Source organism: Phyllostomus hastatus, unplaced genomic scaffold (genome assembly GCF_019186645.2).
Source record: "Phyllostomus hastatus isolate PE091 unplaced genomic scaffold, TTU_PhHast_1.1 phas_scaffold_501, whole genome shotgun sequence".
In the NCBI taxonomy this organism is placed as follows: Eukaryota; Metazoa; Chordata; class Mammalia; order Chiroptera; family Phyllostomidae; genus Phyllostomus; species Phyllostomus hastatus.
Window position 1 is genome coordinate 17,585,763 of NW_025334033.1, and position 23,401 is coordinate 17,609,163.

The following is a 23,401-nucleotide window of genomic DNA, read 5'->3' on the forward strand; positions in this document are numbered from 1 at the left end:
GAATCAAGTCAATGATTTGGAACATAAGCAAGCAAATGAAAACAAATCAGAACAACAAGAAGAAAAAAGAATCCAGTAAAATGAGTATAGTATAAACAGCCTTTGGGACAACTTCAGTAAGTCCAACATTCGCATCATAGGGGTGCCAGAAGAAGAAGAGAAAAAACAAGAAATTGGAAATCTATTTCAAAAAATAATGAAAGAAAATTTCCCTAATTTTGTGAAGGACATAGACATGCAAGTCCAGGAAGCACAGAGAGTCCCAAACAAGATGGATGCAAAGATCCCCACTCCAAGACACAACATAATTCAAATGCCAAAGGTTAAAGATAAAGAGAGAATCTTAAATGCAGCAAGAAAAAAGAAGTTAGTTACTACCTCCAGGCAAGCTCCCTTAAGACTGTCTGCTGATTTCTCAAAAGAAACTTTGCAGTCTAGAAGGGACTGGCAAGAAATATTCAAAGTCATGAAAAGCAGGGACCTACAGCCAAGACTGTTGTACCCAATAAAGCTATCATTTAGAACCAAAGAGCAGATAAAGAGCTTCCCAGACAAGAAAAAAACAAAAGAGTTTATCATCACCAAACCATTATCATATAAAATGTTAAAGGGACTTATTTAAGAAAAAGAAGACCAAACTATAAATAATAAAATGGCAATAAATATATATCTATCAATAATTGAGTCTTAAAAACAAAGTAAGCAAACAAGAAGAACAGAGACAGAATCATGGGTACAGAGAGCACTTTGATGGTTGCCAGATGGGAAAGGGTGTAGGGGAATGAGTGAAGAGGCAAGGGGATTAAGAAGTACAAATAGGTAGCTACAGAATAGCCATGGGGATGTAAAGTACAGTATAGGGACTGAGCAGTCAAAGAACTTATATGCATGACCCATGGGCATAAACAATGGTGGGATGATTACCTGAGGGGATGGGGATGGAGGAGGACAAAGAAGGAAAATTCAGGACAACTGCAATAGCATAATCAATAAAAAATAATTTTTAAAAAACTAGAAAAAAAAACCTTAAGTTATACAGTCCAATGTTTTCAACATTTAAAACATACAAAACCTTGAGGAACTTACTAATATAGAGGTTCCTGGACCTAACCACAGAGACATTGATTCAGTTATTTTGGGGTATATCCTAGAAATCTACATTAATAAGCAGCCCAGGTGTTGCTAAAACAGGTAAGTCATGAGTCAAAGTTTGAGAATAACAAGGTACTGTCCCACTTAATGGATAAAGAAATTTAAACTTGGAAAGCTTAATGATTTTAGATCACATAGTCAGTAGTGGCAAAGAAGATACTAAAATACCAGCCTGTTGAATATTAAGTGCTAATATAATGATTTCAAGAACAAATACAAAAAAATGAAAGTTCTAATCAAATTCAAGATAGTATTAGTCTACTGGCTTTGTAAGGAACACTGACTCTGATGTTCTTCCAAAGAGTTTCAACCTTTCACACGAAAGTGAAATGTACATCTCTAAGCAGATTCAGTTACCTGTGCTTCTGCTACATGTGAGGGATATTATGTGTTCTGTTTACTGATTTGTGTGCCTATCTCTCCACCTTCAACTATGAATTCACCAAAGGCAAGGATGAGGTCTTATTAACATCTTATTTAACATTTAAAGAAGTTCCAAAATGCCAAAGAGACAATAATCAATCCCCTTTTGCTGTTGGTGGAAGTTAAACATGTCACTCTATTTTATAATGGCAGATCACTCCAGAAGAAATATGAAAACTTTTTTTGTAAAATGGAACGAGACTACAAACTTGAATAGGCAGTCAAAAGACAGAAGCACTACTCCTGGCTCCATCACTAAGTAGACATGTTTCCTTATCTAGTGTGTTAGGCAACACACTTCACCATCTCTGGCTATTATTACCTCATCAGAAATAAAGATTGAACTACACTTCTCTCCCTGTAAAACAGGCAATTTTCTGATATATATGTCATGCTAAAAAAGAAAATAAGAGCAGAAAAAAAGCAAAGGCTTTAGAGCCAGAGATATGATTTTGAAACTTGGTTTTGTGACAAGCTAGAGGCAGGACTTAGTCAAGTTATTTAATATTGTTCCATTAGTAAAGGGTGGATAGTATCTACATCACATATATAATGCACCTTATCTCAATGCCTGGCACACCTAGAAGTCACTCAACATGTTCCTTCCCCATCTAAATTTAAACCTATGATTTGAAACTCTGCCAGAACTGTAAACACACTGATAAACTCAAGTATTAGCTATAAATAGCAATATACACTATGTTAAATCTGCCTCAAATGTTAGAACAAAAAGATAGGTGCTTCTGTCATTGTTGAAAAGAGCATATTATTTGTTTGACTCTATTGAAATCTTATTGTTAGAGATCATATACTATTGTCACAAACAGGGTGAGCAAGCAACTCTATAGCAGCCTGGCCTTAGGAAAACAGCAGTGGGACACTTCACTCATCAGCACTGGGGACAGAAGGTATCACAGGACTCCTGTCCTACCACAAAGATCTGCTACTACCTCTATTAATCTTTTCAGAAGCATTCTCAGCTCTGTGCTCAACTCTAGAGAATACTATATTCTCTGCTGAGTTAAGAGTTCTCTTCCGGACGAGCTGCTTTTAGATCCCTCTCCTCTTGCATTTCTGTGAAACAACATGTAATGCCAAGAATTAACTCCAAAGGCTTTGAAATAATTGTTGGATTCCTGCTGCCTCAAGAAGATTAGGTTCCCTGGCTGGCGTAGCTCAGTGGATTGAGTGCAGGCTGCGAACCAAAGTGTCGCAGGTTCGATTCCCAGTCAGGGTACATGCCTGGGTTGCAGGCCACAGCCCCCAGCAACCGCACACTGATGTTTCTCTCTCTCTCTTTCTCCCTCCCTTTCCTCTCTAAAAATTAAATAAATAAAATCTTTAAAAAAAAAGAAGATGATGATTAGGTTCTACTAGCCATAGGTAAAATGTTCTATCAAATCATTTGGTTTTGCTAACGCCAGTTCATGGCCCAGTTAGAACTGCTACTTACACAATTTTGTAATAATTTGGATTACAAAGAGAAAATATATATATATATATGATTAGTTCATGTAATGTTTAACGTGTATAAAATCAGTTAAATTATATAATTATAAGAATCAAGTATTGTACTAACTCAAATATTTTGAGTTAAGTAGTTTAAAGGAAATTCAGTTTGATACAGCTATCTATGGATTTCTTCATTTTAAGAATTATCTCTCAGAAAGTAACATCTATGATCAATTCCTTTGCTTCATCCAATAGATTTTCTACTTTGTTAAGGGATTAATATATATGTATAGCAAAAGCATGGCTGAAGTATTTTTTTTATCAGTGTTGCAGTTCCCAATGTGCTACCAAAACAGTTCTACTTATGAACGTCAATTCAGATGTTCGACTATATTGTTCTAAATAGCAAATCTGCTTCTCTTAGTGATACAAAAGCTAATATACACTGTATCTGAAGGCATTATGTATTAATCAACAGAAAAGTAGGTATTAATTCTATAACAAAACTGACTTATAGACACAGTATCTAAAACAATCATAATAAACATTTAAGTACTGATGGAAAAAATAAGTAAATCAAGCTTTTGTGAGTTTTTTAATGTCTAATGTATCCATAGTGTTTTTCAGATTAATCTGTTTCATTAATTATTTATGACATTGTTAATTAAAAGTCTGGCATATACATATTTTGATTCCCCAACTTAGAGTTCATTAGATCTTCATTTTAAAGAATTAAGTAACCTAAAACATATTCAATAATGTAAAATTTCACAATATCACTACATAAAAATTACTTACCTAAACATGGCTGTACAGATTTAAGATGAAGGTGCCACATATGGAGAATAGAGTAATTATTGCTGTCCTTTTCAATTACTACTAGAAAAAACTTTTCTGAAAATGGTGGTGGGCGATAGCCTATTGTTCAAAGGAAAATAATATTTAAGTTAATGTTCCTGTAGGGTTAAAAGAAAAGACACTTTTTAAAAACATCTCTTAATATGTTTAAAAGTTGGGAGGGAAAGGGAAGAATAGACATTTGGAAGTAGTTTTATATAATTTTTGTGCCAAAAGTCAGGTGGCTATCAAAGACCAATGGGGCTACGTCAAAAGTATATAAAAGCCAGCATGAAGGGACACCTAATGGCCAAAGATGGGTCAATATGAGCATCAGAGAATAAAAATGAATACAATCTATTAAAAAACATTTATATATATATTTTTTTAATTCACAAAAATACCAAATGAGGAGGAGAGGGCACACAAGAAAAAAAGGAAAAGAAGAAGAAGAAGACAGAGAAGGACAGAAAGGAAGAGAAAGACAGGAAAGACAGACATACAGAGAGCAAGAGAGGGAGGGACAGTACAAGAGTCAAGCCAGTCTCACTGGACACCCCTTTGTGTATCTGGGCATTAACTTCTTATTTGAAAAATTAGCAATTAAAAGGAAAAATGCATTAACATCTATCTTATTTTCCTTATGAGGAACCTAAAGGTTCTCAAAGTACAGTACATACTCCCAATAAATCTGTCTGGTGGGAATTATAGGGAACCCTAAAACAGCCAGTGAGGATGGTACATCTCTGGAGAAATGTACTCACAGGAAAACAAAAATATTTTTTTAAAAAATTCATGGGGGAGAGGCAGTGGTAATAGAGCAGAAAAGACTTCTTAGAAATTTTATGCATTTCTTTTATGAAAAGACAAATTTATTTAAGGACATAATTTTCCCTATTAGTCATGTATGTAAATTGTACTCTTCATATATGAGAATGATATCTACACAGGACAACAAAAGTTTCCTTAACAGTGAAAATCCACAATGACAACTCAGTGGCAATGAGCAGTGCTTGGGCCCAGACTGTGGTCTCCAAATCCCATTCCCCACTGAAAGAAACAGTTTGGAGCAATGACTCCATTCTTTTTTTTTTTTAAGATTTTATTTACTTATTTTTAGAGAGAGGGGAAGGAAAGGAGAAAGAGAGGGAAAGAAACATCAATGTGTGGTTGCCTCTCATGTACCCCCTACTGGGGACCTGGCCCGTAAACCAAGCACGTGCCCTGACTGGGAATCAAACCTGCAACCCCTTGGTCCACAGGCCCATGTTCAATCCACTGAGCTACACCAGTCAGGGCTCAATGACTCCATTCTTATAAAGGATATCTACAAGATGAGCCTAGAACATCTAGTTGTGCCCACAACCTCACTCTCCTCTGACAGCTGTCGGTCTGTTCTCTGTATCTATGAGTCTGTTTCTATTTTGTTTGTTTGGTTTATTTTGTACATTAGATTCCACATATGAGTGAATTCATATGAGACTGTCTTTTCTCTGACTGGCTTATTCATGCTGTCACAAGGGGTAGGATTTCCTTCTTTTCTTTATAGCTGAGTAGTACTATAAATAATATTTCTTAACAGAGGTCTATGTTGCCAATGAAACTGTCTTTCAAAATGTAATTTCAATCACATGCCCTCCAAATCTACAAACAAGTAATTCTGAAAGAACTGGTATATTTGCTAAAAATTACGAGAATGATGACTTGTGTTATAAAGATCTATACTCGAAAAACTTTCTGAAGCTCTTTTTTTTAATATTAAGGTAAGTAAACTCAGACTATTTTTTAAAAGTACCTTGTGATGGCTGAAAAAATACTTCTGTTTCCTTTTTCTCCAAATCTTCCTTATGTGGTCTATATCCTATAATAAAGTCTTCTTGAAACACGTGAAGCAATTGTGTATTTGAACCACACTACAAATATGAAAAAAAATGAAGTTTTTAATTTTAGAAATTCTTTATCTCCCACATACCTCCACCCCAAGAACACTAATGCAGAAGAAATAAATCTCTCTAACAAATTCTACTCTTGATCTACTAATTGAAGAGGGAAAAAAGCAACAGAAAAAGAAAAAACATTAGAATTACCTGGGCAGAGAAAATACTTTCAAAGATGCTAAAACCAATAGCAAAGATGAGGAATTCTAATAAAAACAAACCAACAGATTTGTTTCTCAAAAAATAAAAACAAAACACAGTTAAGTAAACAATACTAGTCTGAGCTCTTAAGTACTGGGTCTCATGCCTGGCTAGAAAAGGCAAAGCTAACCATGTAAGGCACACTAGTATAGGATTCCTTTGGTTTTCATAATTCCTTCAAAATAAAACCAGAAAGTTCTCAAAGTACAGTACATACTCCCAATAAATCTGTCTGGTGGGAATTATAGGGAACCCTAAAACAGCCAGTGAGGATGGTACATCTCTGGAGAAATGTACTCACAGGTAACTATAGTTTCTAGAAAGATGGATGAAGCATCACTGTGAGCTGCTATGCTACATAATCATGTTTTTAGACTAGAGAATAATAAAGACAATCACAAATGGTGACTTAGAATCACAAAAAAATGAACAGAAAATCAAGGAAAGGCTAAATCCAAACAAAAGCCTATTATGGAAGTGTGCCAAGATAATTAGATAGCCGCCCCATAGATTGCAAGGTAGAAATATGAAAAAAAATCTTTTTATATTGTAGTGTAAAAGGTCCCTTGCCCAGAGAAAAAGAGTAAGTGGGGAAAAAAGGAAAGAAAAAGAAAAGAGTGCTGTCTTCATAGATATAGAAATAATATCATACAGTAGATTGGGCACAAACCTAGAGTAACTTTTAAAGTTTATCATTTATAAAAAGCTTAAGTTATTTATCAGTGCTTCCAGTTTACCAGCCCATGTGTTAAAGCTAGCCAGTACTAGGTGGGAAAAATTGTGAGCAAGTATGAAGTGAAAAGCAGAATGCTAGTGACTATCATCAATTCACAATATTTAATATGCCGCATTAACATCCTGTGGTAAAGAGTAAAGAATGGGCTAAAGTGGGGGATGAATTTAATAACCACTCCATTAAAGATTAAGACATCTGTGGAAATGAAGGCAACCCACTCTCCTACCATACCCCATGGAATAGAAAAAGGAATCACACAGTGAATGTGTAAAAAAGGCATTGTACTAAGGGACAGAAAAGTTGAGGACTTCCTAGGAGGCATTAGTAATTTGAGTCTAGCATCCACAGATCTGTTGCCAAGAACTGAAGTGATAATTTCTCTACATTGGTGAAAATTACTATATTTTTCCCTCAAAATGTGCAAGGCACCATGGTAAAAAAAAATGACATAACCCTACAGTTGTTTCTAAATATGACTGGCTCTTTCTTCAACCCCTTGCTTGAAAATATGAGTAACTTGCTCATCAAGGTGATCTTTTTTTAATATTTAGTATGACTATATTAGTTCTATCTCTTAATTCATAAACATGATCCTAAAGAAACAAATATCCTGACAGCTAGAATGAACTTACAAACTACCTACAGGGAGAAGGGTCCCCACTTCCTCAGTGGCAGCTGGGGAAGAACACTGGCCACACAAAAGACCTGTGGCTAGAAAGTAAATGTATATTTTGACCTTATTTTCATCTGTGTTTTAATGGACCTCATAGAAATATCTAATACTCAGCCTAACAACGCTAACACCCTAAAGACGAAGTCACCCTGTACTGAGCTGAACTGAGTAATAATAAAGGAGAAACCACAAACAAGCATCTATGCAGCAGTACTGTATCTTACTTCATGGCTTCCCCAACTGAAGCAGATAATCTTTAAACAAGAAAATATGACCACAGATACAATTCAACTGGAGAAGAATTCCTAAATCATTAGATTTTTCACTATGAGAATTAAGAGAAGTTTGCTACTGTATTTAGTACCAAAACAAGAGATTATTTTGAGAATGAAATATAAAACACTGTGATAAAGTATATTAATATCACCAATTCACGAGCATGTTTTTACTTGGTTGGTTATTGCATCAAGTTCAATAATGCAGCCAGGTCGAGCAGTAGACTGTTGGCTCACAATATTAAATACTTCTCCAATAAGTTTCTGTAAATAAAAAACACAAAATATTAATAATCAACAGTTTATGAATCTACTATCAATATGATACAGCACCACACACATTAAAGGTCCCTTTAAATTAACTGATTGACAGTAACAATTCAAATAGTCAAAGAAATACTTCAACTTGTTACATGCAGTCTTATTATCATTTTTTAAAATTAACTAAGCAGTTAGAAAAATCAATAGTGCTTACATAAACCTTTTAACGTCTTCTTCAATTTGCAACCTTAAAGCTCCAAGACAGACATTGTGATAAAATTTCTCAAGAGTTTGCTTTCAATAATACCAAAAAAGTAAAAATTATAATGAATTCTGGTTTTGGTATAAATATTTAAACTTAAAATAATGTTGTCAGTTTTAATATACTTACTTTCAACTTGCAATACTTTTCAACTACTTTAATGTTCTAGGTAAAAATTAACCATTAAAAAATACAGAAACATGATTACAGGATAAACATTCTTCCTTTTGCCTCAGAATCTGACACAGTTCATCATGATACTGTTAGATACTGTATTTAAAATGTTGGCATTTTGTTCATCATGGACTTTTTGCTTTAATTTTGACTGTCTAAAAGGCTGCATTAAAATAGTATTTATCTTGATTACTTTTTTGGCACTCCTGTGAGATTTTTACCCGAGGTGAATACCTCACTCACTGTATTTTCAGCCCATGTGGAAGAAGTATGGCACTAGGTCTAACCCTACAAAACTGGCTTGGGCTTAATCAAGTGGCTTTTCACCTGGAAGCAGCTGGCCTAACAGAACAGAATGCCTACTGAAATTACAGCACCAGGTGGGGAATAATACCCTCTGTGTTGGGGTGCTATCCTCCATGCTGCAGGTATATGTCTTAAACCAGTGATCAAAAGATGCCATTTCCTCCAAGCCAAAGGACAGAGGTGGAAGTAACCCCGAATAACCCACCTACAGAATTTTTTATTCCTGTCCCCACAATCTTGGGCTCTAAAAAAAGACCAAGTATTTCTATCAGGGAGCATGGTCAGAGGTCCATTATACTGAAAGATGAGACTGGCCCCTGACTATTCTGAACTCAAGCTATTTAACCAACATGCAGAGAAGAGTGGCTGGTCAGGGTGATTGATCCTGGTTCACTACTACAAAATGAGGACAAGAAAGACTGTGTCTGAAACTCAAGAAATTCTTGGTATTCCTGTAACCTATTTTTAAAATTGATCAGAAACAGAAGCAACTCAAAAAAGACAGGACCTCAAAGAACCTGGATCCCCTGGGAATGTCTAGGCCCCTCCACCAGGTTTAAAATGGAAAAAACAACAAAACACCCAAGGGACTTAAAAAAAAAGCATAAGGGAACATAGGATTTGGGGGTAGAAAAAGAAAGCCATGATTATCAACTGTTGGCTTTGTGACTACATTCTCCAGACAAAGGGGTTAGGACACTTCCCCTTAATTGTTTCTTTTTTTCACCAATTTCCCTGCTGTGACAAATATTGATGGTATAACAATTACAATTTAGGTTCCAAGTACTACTTATTATGACTGAACTGACATTATTACACAACAATACAATATCAAATAGGAACCTGTGTTTCTTCTGTCTTGGAAATAAGAGTTTCCTCATCTAAGACAGATTAAGATAAGACAAAAGACACTAATTACTGGTATTAGGAATGAAATAGTGGGTATCACTACAGACCCTGCAAACACCAAAATGTTAATAAAGGCATACTATGTAAATTTTATCTGCATAAATTTGGTAACTTAGGTAAAAGGGACCAATTATTCAAAAATACTAACTGCTACAACTCATGATTGTGAAATAGGTCATTTGAATAGCCCTATGGAAAGCCCAATTAAAGAAACTGAGTCATAATTTTAAAACTCCCAAAAAAAGAAATCTCTAAACTAGACAGTTTCACTGGGGAATTCCATTAAACATTTAAAGAATTAATGCCTATTACATATAATTTCTTCCAGAAAACAGATGAGGGAACACTTCTCAATTCATTTTATGAAATAGTATTAACCTGATCCCAAAACCAGACAAGAATACTGTACAAAAATAAGACAACTGGAGACCAATATCCTTCATGAATATAGGCACAACAAATATTAGCAAATAGAACTGAGCAATATATAGAAAGAATTATACACCATGACCAAGTAGTGTGTGTGTCAGAAATGCAAGGCCGGCTCAATATTTGAAAATCAATTAATGTATTCACCATGTGAAAACTAAAGAAAAAATCATAAATCATACCAAGTGATACAGAAAACGCATTTAAGAAAATTCAATGCTTAATCAAAAAGAAAAAAAACAGAACTGAACTTCCTCAATTTGATAAAGAGCCTCTACAAAAAACCTACAGTTAAATTTATATTGATGGTGAAAGACTGAATGCTTCCCCTCTAAAATCAGGAACAAGACAAAGACGTCCATTCTCACCACTATTATTCAACACAGTGCTGGAAAGTCTAGTCAGTGCAATAAATTAAGAAATAGAAATAAAAGGCATAAGGATTGGAAAGGAAGAAATAAAACTGTTCCTATTTACATATGATTGTCTATGTAGAACGTCCCAAGAAATCCACAAGAAAAAACACTACAACTAATATGTGAGTTCAGCAAAGTTGCAGAATTGAACATAAACATACAAAAATCAATTATATTTCTACATTCTGACAATGAACAAATGCACACTAAAATAAAAAATACAGTACCACTTAAAATTGTTTTAAAAAACTAGGTCTAAGACTTGTATGCTAAAAACTACATAAGAAGGAGATAGAGTTAATGAAAGGATAGTGTAAGGTGTTTAAATTACATATGAAGTGATATATTATTATCTGAAAATAAATTATGATAAGTTAAAGATGAATACTATAAACCCTAGACAAACTTCTAAAAACATAAACAAAGTGTGTAGTTTAATAAACCTATATGGGTATAAAACAGAGGCATAATACTATATTCAAAAAGAGACAAAAAAAGAAGGGGAAAAATACAGATGCGGGCATACAGGGGCAAAAAAAAAGGCCAGACAGTAGACTTAAACCTGATTATAGAGATAATGAGATTAAAAGTTTATGCCCCCACCAGAGGTGGAGCCTAATTCCCCCTCTTCTATTCAGTGTGGGCTGTGCATAGTGGCACAACAATTTCCAAAGCATAGAGCATGAAAGGGTAGGGAGCAGGAAATTAACTTTATTGTGGAAAAACCTGGCAAACACTACTTTGGCACAATGATCAAGGTTAATATCATCAGAGATAATTCATGTTGATAGCATGTACCTATCATATAACGTGGTAAGAAGGGTACAGCATATCTGTAGTATTCCCCAGAACTCATAAATACAGCCTAACCATGACAAAAATAGCAGACAAACCCAAATCGAGAGAAAATTCTACAAAATGTGTAACCAGTGCTACTCAAAACTGTCAAAGTCATGAGCAAGAAAACTGATGAAACTTTTACAGATCAGAGAAAACTAAGGAGACATGATGACTAAGCATAATGTGTTTTTTTGGATAAGATCCTGGAACACATAAAGGGCATTAGCGGAAAAATCAGTTAGGTCTTAATAATGTCTGGAGTTAATTATTGGTATCATATCAATTACGGCTTCTTAGTTGTGACAAATGTATCCTGGAAAAATGTTTACAATAGGGGAAGCTGGCTGTGGGGTATTCTGGGAACTCTACTATATTTGTTACTTTTCTGTAAATCCAAAACTATTCTAAAATTAAAAGCTTATTTAAAACTTAAGACATTGAATGAATTATTATTTTCAGAGTATAGAGATAAAGGAAAAGATAAGATTATTAACAGAGGCTGATAGTTTAATATTAAAAAAGTCCAATTGTCTCTGATCTTCTATTTCAAGAATTTAGCTTGCAAAAGTAGAAAGAACCAAAAGTTTTCTACAGTGAATAAGTATCACTTCTTAATGTTTTTAAAAAATGGAAGGTTTAAGAAAGAAAGTACATTAGTAAGGTGGAAGTAAAACACCAAGGTAAATAAAGAAATCCCAAGAACATGTCTAACTGCTCCAAATGAATTTATATTTTCTGGAAAAATAGTGACCAGGTTAGGGAACTTTCGCAAATGGGATCAATGAACAAGAGAGGATGTTTTCTGAAAAATCATGGAGAATGTCAAAGCCAAAAGACTAAAAACAGGCAAATGTTCCAATTTTCAAAAAGGAAAACAAAAAATGCTTGATGTCTATTTAGTACAATGTTTAGTCATCAGAAGAGATCGGGTTACATACAATCACCTACTATTAAAACAATCACAGCACACATATCTGACTTCCTTTTTTCACTGTAGAAGATTTAGTAGACAGGGTATATTTTGTTTTAGCAAAGTACATAACAGGCTGCCTCATGGAAATCCTCCAGACAATATCCCAGACAATAAAAATGGAGAAAATTTTCAAATGTACACTACTGGACACTTTCTTTCATGCCTGTCCTGTTTATACAGTAATAACTGACTTGGGTAAAGATGCAGACACAACATTCATTAAAACAGGCTGGCCCTGTAAGTCATTCAACAGTGACAAATATCAGAATCTGGATTCAAACATATACTAAAAAGTTGCATTGTTAGGTTGAGCCTAGCAAAATGAAATGTACCAGAGGAAACAGGCCTACATTCGGGCCTCAAACTCAAATACACAAACATAGAATGGCTTACTGGTCAAAAAAGAAAAAGAAAACCTTCGGGATATTTAAGAGTCAGCTCAATATGAATCAATTACATACAAAAAATGTGGTGAGCCCTGATAGGTGTGGGTCAGTGGGTGGGGCATTGTTCTGCAAAGCGCAACGTCACTGGTTTGATGCCCATTCAGGGCACACACCTCGGTTGCAGGTTCAGTCCCGATCAGGGCGGTTGCAGGTTCAGTCCCGATCAGGGCGAGTGCCAAGAGGCAACTGATCAATGTTTCTCACATCAATGCTCCATTCCCTCCCTTATCCTCTCCCTTAAAAAAAAATGATGTGACTGCCAAAACATTGTAGTATCTAATGAAAGAGGTTATAATACTGCTATATTCTAGTGATTTTACAAGGCCCAGAGTATAGACAAACTGAAATCTGCTAAGAAGAAATCTAACCAAGGTCAGACAAAAAAACAGAAATTCAAGGGTACAAGGGTTGTCTTCCAATATCTGAGGTGCTCTCATATGTAAGGAATATTAGACTTACTCTAAATGGAACTAGGGCTAACAAATAAAATTTAAGGAATACAAATGTAATTTTGACATAATAGTGAGGGCACTTCAAAGACAGAATGAGATGCCTTTAGAGTTGAATGTCCCATTTGGAAGCCAGGTGACAGATGGGCAGGAATGTGGTAGAGGGGAATCACCATCAGACAGCTGGTTTGACTAGGTGATCTTTCAAGTATCTTCCAACTCATCAGAAAGTCTGCTAGACTTTCTCTGTGACAAACCGCTGGCTCTAGTACAACTGGTTTTCCCACTGGTTTCTGGAATAAACCTTATTTATACATGCATTTCCCTATATCCACACTTACTTTCAGGGCCAAGTCAAAGAATTTGTCTTTCACTCTCACTTAGGCAAAGACAAAGAATGTGTCTTTCTAAATCTTACCCATCCATCACAAACAAACCCAAATACTGTCCTTAACAAAGACTTCTATGCCTACCCTAAACTGATATCTCTAGCCTCTAACTTATGAAATAATTCCAGTTCCATCTATTTGAAAATTTATTACAAACCATCCTCAGACATCTCTTCTTCTGTCTTAAACTGTTATTTAACCTCTTATTAAAAATTTCTCTCCTCAACTAAATTAAAAGCTCCTTAAGGGCAGATACTTAAACTTATACTCTGTATCCCCTGCACACCAAGAGGCACAAAGCAGACATTTAAAAACAATCTTTGGTTTTCAATATTGACAAGATCTTTATTAGAACAGTTGTTTTATAAAGAGGCATGTTTTTAGGTAAATAAAATGATAAATAAAAACTTCACTATTCAAATCTGAATATTAACTAATAATATACTTAACTTCCAGTTCAGATATGGAACTACCAAAGTGAGATACTGCTTCCCACTGATAATATATTCTACCCATAACATTTTTTTAAATAATGAATCAAGCTCAGAAAAGTTCAAGTGTTCTAACCTAAGCGCAGACCTTGGTAAAGCTTCCTTAAAATCTTTTTTTGAGCAAAGAAAGATTAACAGAATCAAACTAGAAAGTAAAAAATGTCCAGAAGAAATTGTTGTCTTTTAGAAAAAGAAAAATTTTTCTTTAAATGTAAAATGTATGTGTGTTATGTAAACTATAATTCTGATTCATGTGCTTCAGACACAAATTTAAAAAAATAAATTTGTCACACAGAGCCCAGAACACATGCCCACTCCCTAACCACCAACTAACATAGACCTTAGACGAAGTAAAGGAGAATTCTTTATCAGCTTAGTTATATTAATAAAAGTTAGTAAATACTTACTGAAGATTCTGGATCTGACAGTTCATCTAGTAATTTCCTTGCATCTACCACAGCTTGATAGAGTCTAAGATTTTTGCCATCAGAAGCAACAAAACAAGCACTTGCAGAATTACAATATGTACCTGAAAAAGTAAACATTTTGCATTATAATGTAGTTTATTTTTACTATTGGTTAAAGTACAAGAAACAAATATTCACACTGTTCTTTTTAGGCATATTCATGGTCAAGAATTGTAATTAAACAGACATAATAAATGGATACAAATTTATTAGCAAAAAAACTGCAACAGAAAATACATTATGAGGAAAAAGATTAAAAACAGGTATCTTGAAATTCTAAACATAAATCTGGTGCCTACATTCTGAATACTTATGTAAAATCCTTCTAATAATGACAAATATAAATAATTTTGTGGGTGACAAATAATAGTTTAAAGGTTACATTAAGTTCACAGTTAAAATGAACTTACCAAGACAATAGCTGGGAATAAGAGTTGGAAGCCAAGCTACATTAGAGAAGGCTGAAGTGTGTAAGGAGTTGATTCGAGCCAATTCTGATACTCCCCCAGTGTATGACAAAGGTCCTATTGGGTCTACACGCCATAGGATAAGTTCACTGTAGATTGCATTTGGGTCATGAAATGTGCGTGTGGCTGCATTCCTAAGAGGTTGTTTCGAGGAACCTTTTATATGTTTCACAGGATCCATTAATTTACTTAATGTATTGACTGAGTCCCACTGACAATCTGATTCAGGAGTCAATAAAGCATTATGATGAGATGATGTCAGTAACAGTGGTAAAACTGAATGACATGCCAGGTCATTGAGGTGAAATCGATGACCACAGTATCTAAATTTGTGAGACACAGTTAGAACATTGGTAAAGGCAGACTTATCAGCAAAAGTGACTGCCCACTGGTTTAGAGACCCATCTATATGTTTAGAGACCATCATCACTGTGGGAGCGAGAATGTTCACATTTGTGCTGTGCGATCTGCAGTGTGGCTGTGGTCTGTGAGGACTGCCTATGGCCACCATCTCCTGGTGTAACGGAGCAGGGTGATACTCTTTTGTAGCATTCACACAGGCATACATCATGATATTTTTACTAAGAGAGCTTGCATCACCAGAAGGAAATGCAACAGGAATCCGAGAAGAAAAAGAAACCTGAAAAACACAATTATATGATTCAGTGTAAGCAGTGTCTCTCTCAAAAAAGTATTCCAAAAATACTTTTATTTTCAAAATGCCAAATCTCAGCTTCCTATCAAACAGTATCATTTTCAAACTTTTATGGTCTAATCCATTTCCAGTATTTATGTATTATATCACTAGTCACAGTGTAAGAGAAGACTAAAGAAATAAACGTTCAAATGCCTTGCCTACACATATAAATGACCACAACCACAAATCTAAAATTCAAAAAGATAACAGATAAAGCTAGCTATATTCAGTTAATAAACTCAGGAGGTGGGGGAAGGGGGGCTTATCCTGAATCACATTTTTAGGGTAGTTTCTTAGTTTAAATATTTCAAAAAATATCAAAACACCTATATTGAAATATTCAGTTATCACAGTTCAAATTCATCTTACTTGGAATTAAACAGGTTTGTAAAATTTGTGGTCATTGATCACAAATTTTGGTAGCAATATAAGTGTCCTCTTCTCAGTTTCTTATCAAAAACAAAACCATTGAGTAATTCTGGAAACCTTCTAAATCTGCATATTATCTGCTTCCTTTTATAAATATATAACTACTAATTGCTTTATTAATAAAATATACCTGGACTTGTCTAAATATTCCAGGATTATATTCATCCAAATATTTTATGTGCCACACTAGAAAGGTACCATCTACAGGGTGTATAGTAAAAAGCATGTCAGGATTCTTATTCCACTCAGTCAGCAGCATTTCAATCTTCCGGTCAAGCAGGACAGTCGGCAGTGGCATTGGTGCACTAGGTCGAGAACAGGTTCTAGGACTTCCCTCTCGTTCTCCATCTTCATGTTCTGACGATCCTGTACCTGCCTCAGATTCTCTGTCCAGGGATAACTCTGAATCAGAAAATAAATGTATCAATACATACAAATTTATTAGCACATACCAATAATACTATAAAAATTCATTTACATACTAGACTGTAAATAAACAGCATACTGCCTTTAGAAACTATAAATTCCTTTTCTAATTTATAGTCAAGAAAAATAAAAAAGAAAACTATTTTCTGGTTTGAACTTAAAGTTACTATAGTTCTTACTTTTGGATAAAATCAAAATTTAATTCACACTATCATTATTACCATTAGCAAAACCCATTCCCCCATACAGGATATGGTTTCCAAAGTAATACATTATTCAAAGCAATACTTTATAACAAAGCACTTAGAGTTAAATGACAGATGGCTTTCAGTAGATGGTCAGTAAGTATTTGCAGAATAAATCAGAAAGTCAAGAGGAAGGAGAGTAGGAAGGAAAGATTACAAACTGAAAGTGGCACTACGAAAACTTGTTACCTTGAAAAAAAGAAAAACCTGAGTGCAAGATACTAACCATGGTCTAGTTTCATATGTAAACCCCTCTCTCTTTCTTCCTGTGAACGCTCCTCATCTTCTCTATCATCGCTTTCATGCTCTAGCTGCTTTTCGGAAAGTTTTCGTAACTGCTGCATAAATATTTCAGTAGATGATGTAAAATGAAATTCCTTGTTGTTTAACCAATGAACTACAAAGCCCCCATTTCCATCATCAATGTTAAACACAGTGCCCACCAAGGCATTTGGAATATCTGTGAAAACAAAAAAAAATCATAAGTTTCAATATGAAATTTTAATGTCTTTAACAATATTACAGGTGCTTATAAAGACCAATTCTATACTTACACAGAAAAAGTGCTAAACAACAAGTAAACATAACTCTAGCAAGATCTGTAAAAACTTTAACTGATTTTAATGATAAATATAAAATTAAGAATTAATGACATAGACTTACATGGAGTTAAATTACTAGTTTAAAACCAAATACACCCAATGCACAAACCTTTATTGAATCCTGGCTTGGGCACAGGGGAACAGAAAGCTAAACAGAAAAGCAATTACAAAATACATTTTGAGATACCTGGAGAAATTTAAATTTAAGTATAAACTGAATATTAGAGATTATGGAATTCTAATTTTCTTAAGTATAATAATGATGTTGTGATTATATAACAGAATTTCCTTACTCTTAGGTAATACCTGCTACAGTATATAAGAGTAATATGTATCACTTACATATAACAGTATAACATGATGTGTGTCACTCTGAAAAAATTTAGACAAAATTTTACACACAATGCCCACATACACATGTGAGTACACATGCACACACACACAAATGTGTATGTGTGTACACACACAGAGAATAAAGCAACTGTGGTAAAATGACTGCAATGGTTGAATCACAGTGGAGGAACTGAGTGTTCACTGTACTATTCTTCCAACTATTCTGATTATTTGAAACTTTCCTATAAATGTGGGAGAACATAAATGATGAGAAAGAACACAGGACCTAGGCGCAAACTTTTAAGAATAGCAGGTTTTCTCCATCTGGGATAACTGAAATTCATGAAATAGATTAGCTCATGTGAAATAATATAACTCAGAAACATTAATCTCCTTAATCCTAGTGTATAGTATACATACTCTATTCAACAGAAAGGAAAAACAAAACATTGTCCCCTGTAAAAAGAAGTGAAAACCTAAAGATAAAATGCACATACTACTCTAATAGTGTTCTATTAATAAATATCAGTGTTAAATAAAGCTCAAGATTGTTCTTTCTTTCCAACTCTTGGATGGCAGTCCTGGTTTCCAGACTAAAGTGAAAAAAGAAACCATATATAAGAGGACTTATAAGTTAACCCTATAAACCTGTACATCCCCTATGACCTATGTAAGATTCTTGTTAAAAATGTTTAACCTAAATCAAATATTCAGACTGCAAGACATTCTGAAAGATAACTTAGGGGTGATTTTTTGAGCCTAAGAGATGATTTTTGACAACTGAGAAAGAGGGACTATTCTTGAGTAGAGGAGTTTAAAGAGAAATGAAAGTCAAATGCATAAAAAAGAACCTATACTTTAATATAAACTATGTGTTAGATTACATTATTTTATCCATGTTCCTTGCATGTGATAACAGTACTACAGTTAAGGAGGCAACTCCTGTATTGTTAGAAGACACATTTTGAAATATTTATGTAACGCTGTAAAATGGTTAGGGACAAAGGATAATGTTGGTGACAACTTTCCTTTCAAATGGCTCAGCCAAAAATCAGGGAGAAGGGAACAAAGACACACATATACATGGGAAGAAAAGGTAGAACAAAAACATACATGGTAAGATGTTAACTGGTGAATTTGGGTGAAGAGTATATGGGTATTTGTTGTACTGTGCTCTGGCTTTACTATGGGTTCAAAAACTTTCCTGAAAAGAAAGGGGAAGAGGAATCCTACAGTACAAAGTTATTTGCATTTAGCAATCAATTTCATCAACCAAAATATTGTAATTACATACAGTATCTACAAATGCATAATGTTAAATATTTTTTCAAAATGATGGACATATCCAGTTCTTAGACTCAAATGATATGATAGAATATCCACAGAGAACAGTTTTATAATCCTATTCCATTTGATAATAGTGTATACAGTTAAAAAAAACAAGCTTTCTAGTATGTGTTGAGTTTTCTGCATACTATCACTAATTGCATTTTGTTTAAAGTTACATTTTCATCACAGTAACTCAAGATTCTTTTAAAAAGGTTAAAAACTTATAAAAATCTCAAACCACCAAATTTTGACAAGTTAATATTATAAACACAACCTTAGAATACAATTAAGATTTTAGATCAGAAAGGATAATATAAGCAAAACAACATTTAATTGGATAGCACAGCACTGTCCAATAGAAATATAAAGCAAAGCACAAATGTAAAGCACACAGGAAATTTTTATTTTAGTAGCCACATTATAAAAGGTAAAAAGAAAGAGGTAAACTTAATTTTAATTATACATTTTATTTTACACAATATATGTACAACATTATCACTGCAACATGTAAGAAAATTAAATGAAATTATTAATGAGAGATCTACATTCTTTTATTGTACTAAGTCTTAGAAACCCAGGGTGCATCTTACAGCATATCTCAGTTTGGACTAGCCCATTTCAAGCGCTCAAACAGCTGTATGTGACTAATGACTACCATACGGGACAGCACATATCTAGAGCCACTGCTAACATGGGAAGAACTGTCCTAAAGACCATCCATTTGGATCTGCATTTACTGAACATCCTTTTTACAACTAAACATTTAAAAATAAAATCTTCCGCACTCTGAAGCAATAGACTTCCTTTCAATAGAATATGGCTCTAGCCCTGGCTGGTGTAGCTCAGTGGATTGAGCACAGGCTGCGAACCAAAGGATCACCTGTTCAATTCCCAGTCAGGGCACATGCCTGGGTTGCAGGCCAGGTCCCTAGTGGGGGCACGTGAGAGGCAACCACACATGATGTTTCCCTTCCTCTCTTTCTCTTTCCCTTCCCCTCTCTCTAAAAATAAATAAATCATTTTAAGAAAATAAAACATGGCTATAACTTTATGTAACTACAGTTCTACATAGTGTAATGAAATTTATAGGCCTTCTCACATGTTTATCACATAGAAAGAAAACAACGCCTACGGTGGACTCCGGCCCGCAGTGTCCGCCTGTTGTGACTGAAGACGAGAATAAATACAGCAATCTCGTGGAGAAAAGGGGGACAGCACAGCCACTCTCTCAAGAGGAGAGCACCCCAACCCTTGCCTAGACAGGCTTTTATTGTTTTTCTCAGGTCTTACATCAAAGAGTGATTTATTATTTATTATCTAGAATATTATTGTCTACATTTTTAGGTATAATCAAGGAAATGAAAATAACATACGCAGAAGGGATAGGCAGCCAGTTGATTAGCTCTGTCCTTGGGAAAATTCATATAGGCTTTGGAAATTACCTTGAAGATAGACAATACACATTTATTTTTTCAGACCAGGGTGATGGAGTTTTAGCAAGAGCAAGCCATAACAGTCTGTATGCATTTTCTAGGCCTGACTCCCACGGGAAAATTCAGTTTGAAGGTCTGGCTTCTGCCCACCATCTCCCTTCTGTAGGTTTTCCATGCAGAGCTGAGTCACATTTGCCACATCAAAACAAACTGGTTCCCTACAAAATGCCCTTAAATAGAAGCTTTCAAATATGCTTTTGCCAACACTGGACCTACATCAAAATTATTTCTCAACCACGCAGGGCAAAAAGAGCAAAAAGAAAACATCAAAGGTAGAAGAAAAAATATTTTTCCTTCAGGACAAAACAAGAAAGTCTCTGAGAGTAGAAAACAAGATATACGAGATGTAAGAAAAACTATGCAAAAGTATATTTAGGTAAAGTTATAAAGAAGAGTTGAGAAGAAAGAATAACAGTGCAGTATAAAAGGGAGGGAAATCACACTAATGAATCAGGCCACCACCACTTGTGTTCCCAGGTTCAAGTAGAGCTCACTTTATTAGAACCCTCACTGTATTCTAGACAGACAGACAAAGGTGTTCAAAAATACTTCCCTGAGAATCACATAGTTCATATTTAAGAATATGGTACCTTATATTATATATTCCTAGTCCAATCAAGAAGTATTTTAAAGAAAACATGGAATATTAACATTAAAAATACAAGTTATAAAAGTAGTCCCACCCTTCTATTTATTTACCTTATTTCTGCATATTTATAAGAAAACAGTACTATCCTTTACCTGCGGCAGGATTGATGCTTGCTGCAATGTGAAAATGGCACAGTGCATTTGCATGGTGGGAAATGTGTCTTTGAACTTCATGCGTTGTCATCTGATCAGGCACTAATTCAGTGTGAGTTATAAGAACAGAAGACCTTCTTTGTCCTTTTCTTAAATTTTTCAAATGGTGTATTGTCTAAAAAAGAAAAACAATTACTAAATCCAACTAGTAAGTGCCAATCCAAGTACTTTCAATTATGAAGGGTTTTATGATTTTTCTCTCTGTAAAACCTGATCATTTCAAAGGAAATTCTCATAACTACAGAGCACTCCAAATATATTCTCCATAGTTCTTTCATATTTTATAGTTCAAGGCAGAAGTAGCTGCTCAAAGATACTTATTAATACCGTCTATAAAAACCCCTATTAAGATTAGGAGTTCAAAGTCCAGTTTTTTCAGGACATCCCAGTACTGAGATGAAATTTACTATTCATAAGTGAAAAAAAATTCCCAAATCTTCCTACCAGGAAGAATATTTCTCCTCAAAATTCTCACTTAGAACTAGGCAGTTGGCCAAACAGTCTAAAATATGACCTCTATTGTAAAGAGGGTACAAATATACAGAATAACAATGGGAACCTAGCCAGGAAAGACCTCAGAATAGTGTTGACCAATGGAATTTTTTAAAAATGAGATATGTCTATACAATAAAAATTCTCTACTAACATACATGATCATCTTAACTATTTTGACTTGGGGTCCTATCAACTTCGGCGTGATTTTTTTTCTATATAATCCTGCCTCACAGCACTTCCTTATTCTATCACTCAACCCACTCCCAATATCATGCTTTATAATAATTTCCCATTCTTTTCCTTTGTTCCTCACATTCAATCAAATAAAATGTAGCATCATCTCAAGTCTTTCTCCATTAAAGTAACACATCAAGTCCTTTATGGAAAACAGTATCAGTTCTATGGTGTGTCCTCTGAGGCTAGTCTCCCTGCTGTAGAATTGCTTATTTCTTTGACAATAGGGTTAAGATGGATATTAGAAACCTCCTGCTCCAAACTGCTCATCAAATTATTTTCACTCCATCTTTGACATTTATCATTAGTTTTAATTAGATTGGCACAGCTGGTGTAATATTGGCTGCTTATTTTCTCCTAGGAATGCAGCTAGAAGTTTCATAAGAAAGGATGTGAGAAAGCAAAATAGCTTTTAGGTCAGATAACTGGGCTTTTACTGTTAAAAACAATTTTAACATTATTGATAATATTATTAAAGTGCAGTAAAAATTTATCAAATCACTGATTATACATTTACTTACATTTTTCTTTTATTTTAAATGGCAGTTAGTAATTCAAATTAACAAGTACTTAAAAAGCAATATAGTAGATATCAAGGAGGATACAAAGTCTAAAACCCCTTAGTCTCTAAAAGCTCATATATAAGGTAAACATATGCTACATAGGTATGACTGTAACCATGTAGTTAATTGAGCACTTTGTCCCACTAAATGTCAATCAATATCATAACAAAATATAATTTTAACTGTTCTAGCTTCTGCTTTTAATTTCATTTATGCTTCCAATGTTGAGAAAAGAATGTAAAATAGTACCCAATCACAACTAGTTTCAGGGCAGGCCTACTTTACATAAAATTTTTAAGGACAACATCCTTAGCCCACCCAAGTAGTATCTCAGCTTACTGAAACAGCAGAACCATTTTGTCTGAAATCACTAAACTGTTCATGTAAATGTACGCTTTATGTATAATTAGCCATGTAGAGAAATAACACACTAAGTTTAAAAAGCAAGTTATAAACCATTAATATAAAATAGGATGTCAATCTTGTAAAAAAAAAAGACAAATACACATATACACATAACTGGAATAGTGGGATTATAAATTTCCTATTTTTTCTTTTTCCTAATCAAATTTTAGAATAAGCATATATTCTTTGTGTAATAAAAACACTCACAAGAAAAATTAAGAATATTAGTAATAAGGTTTACCAAAATAAATTTCTGATAACTTCCAATAATGTATTTTTCTCATTTTATTCCCTAATCATAATGGATTCAACAGTTTATGCAATATAATAAATAATCCAATTTCTTAGAAAGCACATGTATTTCATATGTATTGCATTTAGAAG

The 23,401-nt window shown here is 34.2% G+C and overlaps 1 protein-coding gene across 3 annotated transcripts in view; it reads right to left on the reverse strand.

Moving 5' to 3' along the window:
- DMXL2 (Dmx like 2) overlaps window positions 1-23,401 on the reverse strand; it is a 136,473-nt gene that overhangs the window by 60,855 nt on the left and 52,217 nt on the right. For all 3 annotated transcript variants that reach the window (XM_045822404.1, XM_045822403.1, XM_045822405.1), the window contains exons 9-16: window positions 21,261-21,435; window positions 16,989-17,222; window positions 16,222-16,493; window positions 14,909-15,605; window positions 14,439-14,560; window positions 7,861-7,950; window positions 5,660-5,777; window positions 3,826-3,945 (exon numbers count right to left, since the gene is read on the reverse strand). In XM_045822404.1, coding sequence (XP_045678360.1) covers window positions 3,826-3,945; window positions 5,660-5,777; window positions 7,861-7,950; window positions 14,439-14,560; window positions 14,909-15,605; window positions 16,222-16,493; window positions 16,989-17,222; window positions 21,261-21,435 — 1,828 coding nt within the window. The remainder of the gene's footprint in view (window positions 1-3,825; window positions 3,946-5,659; window positions 5,778-7,860; window positions 7,951-14,438; window positions 14,561-14,908; window positions 15,606-16,221; window positions 16,494-16,988; window positions 17,223-21,260; window positions 21,436-23,401) is intronic.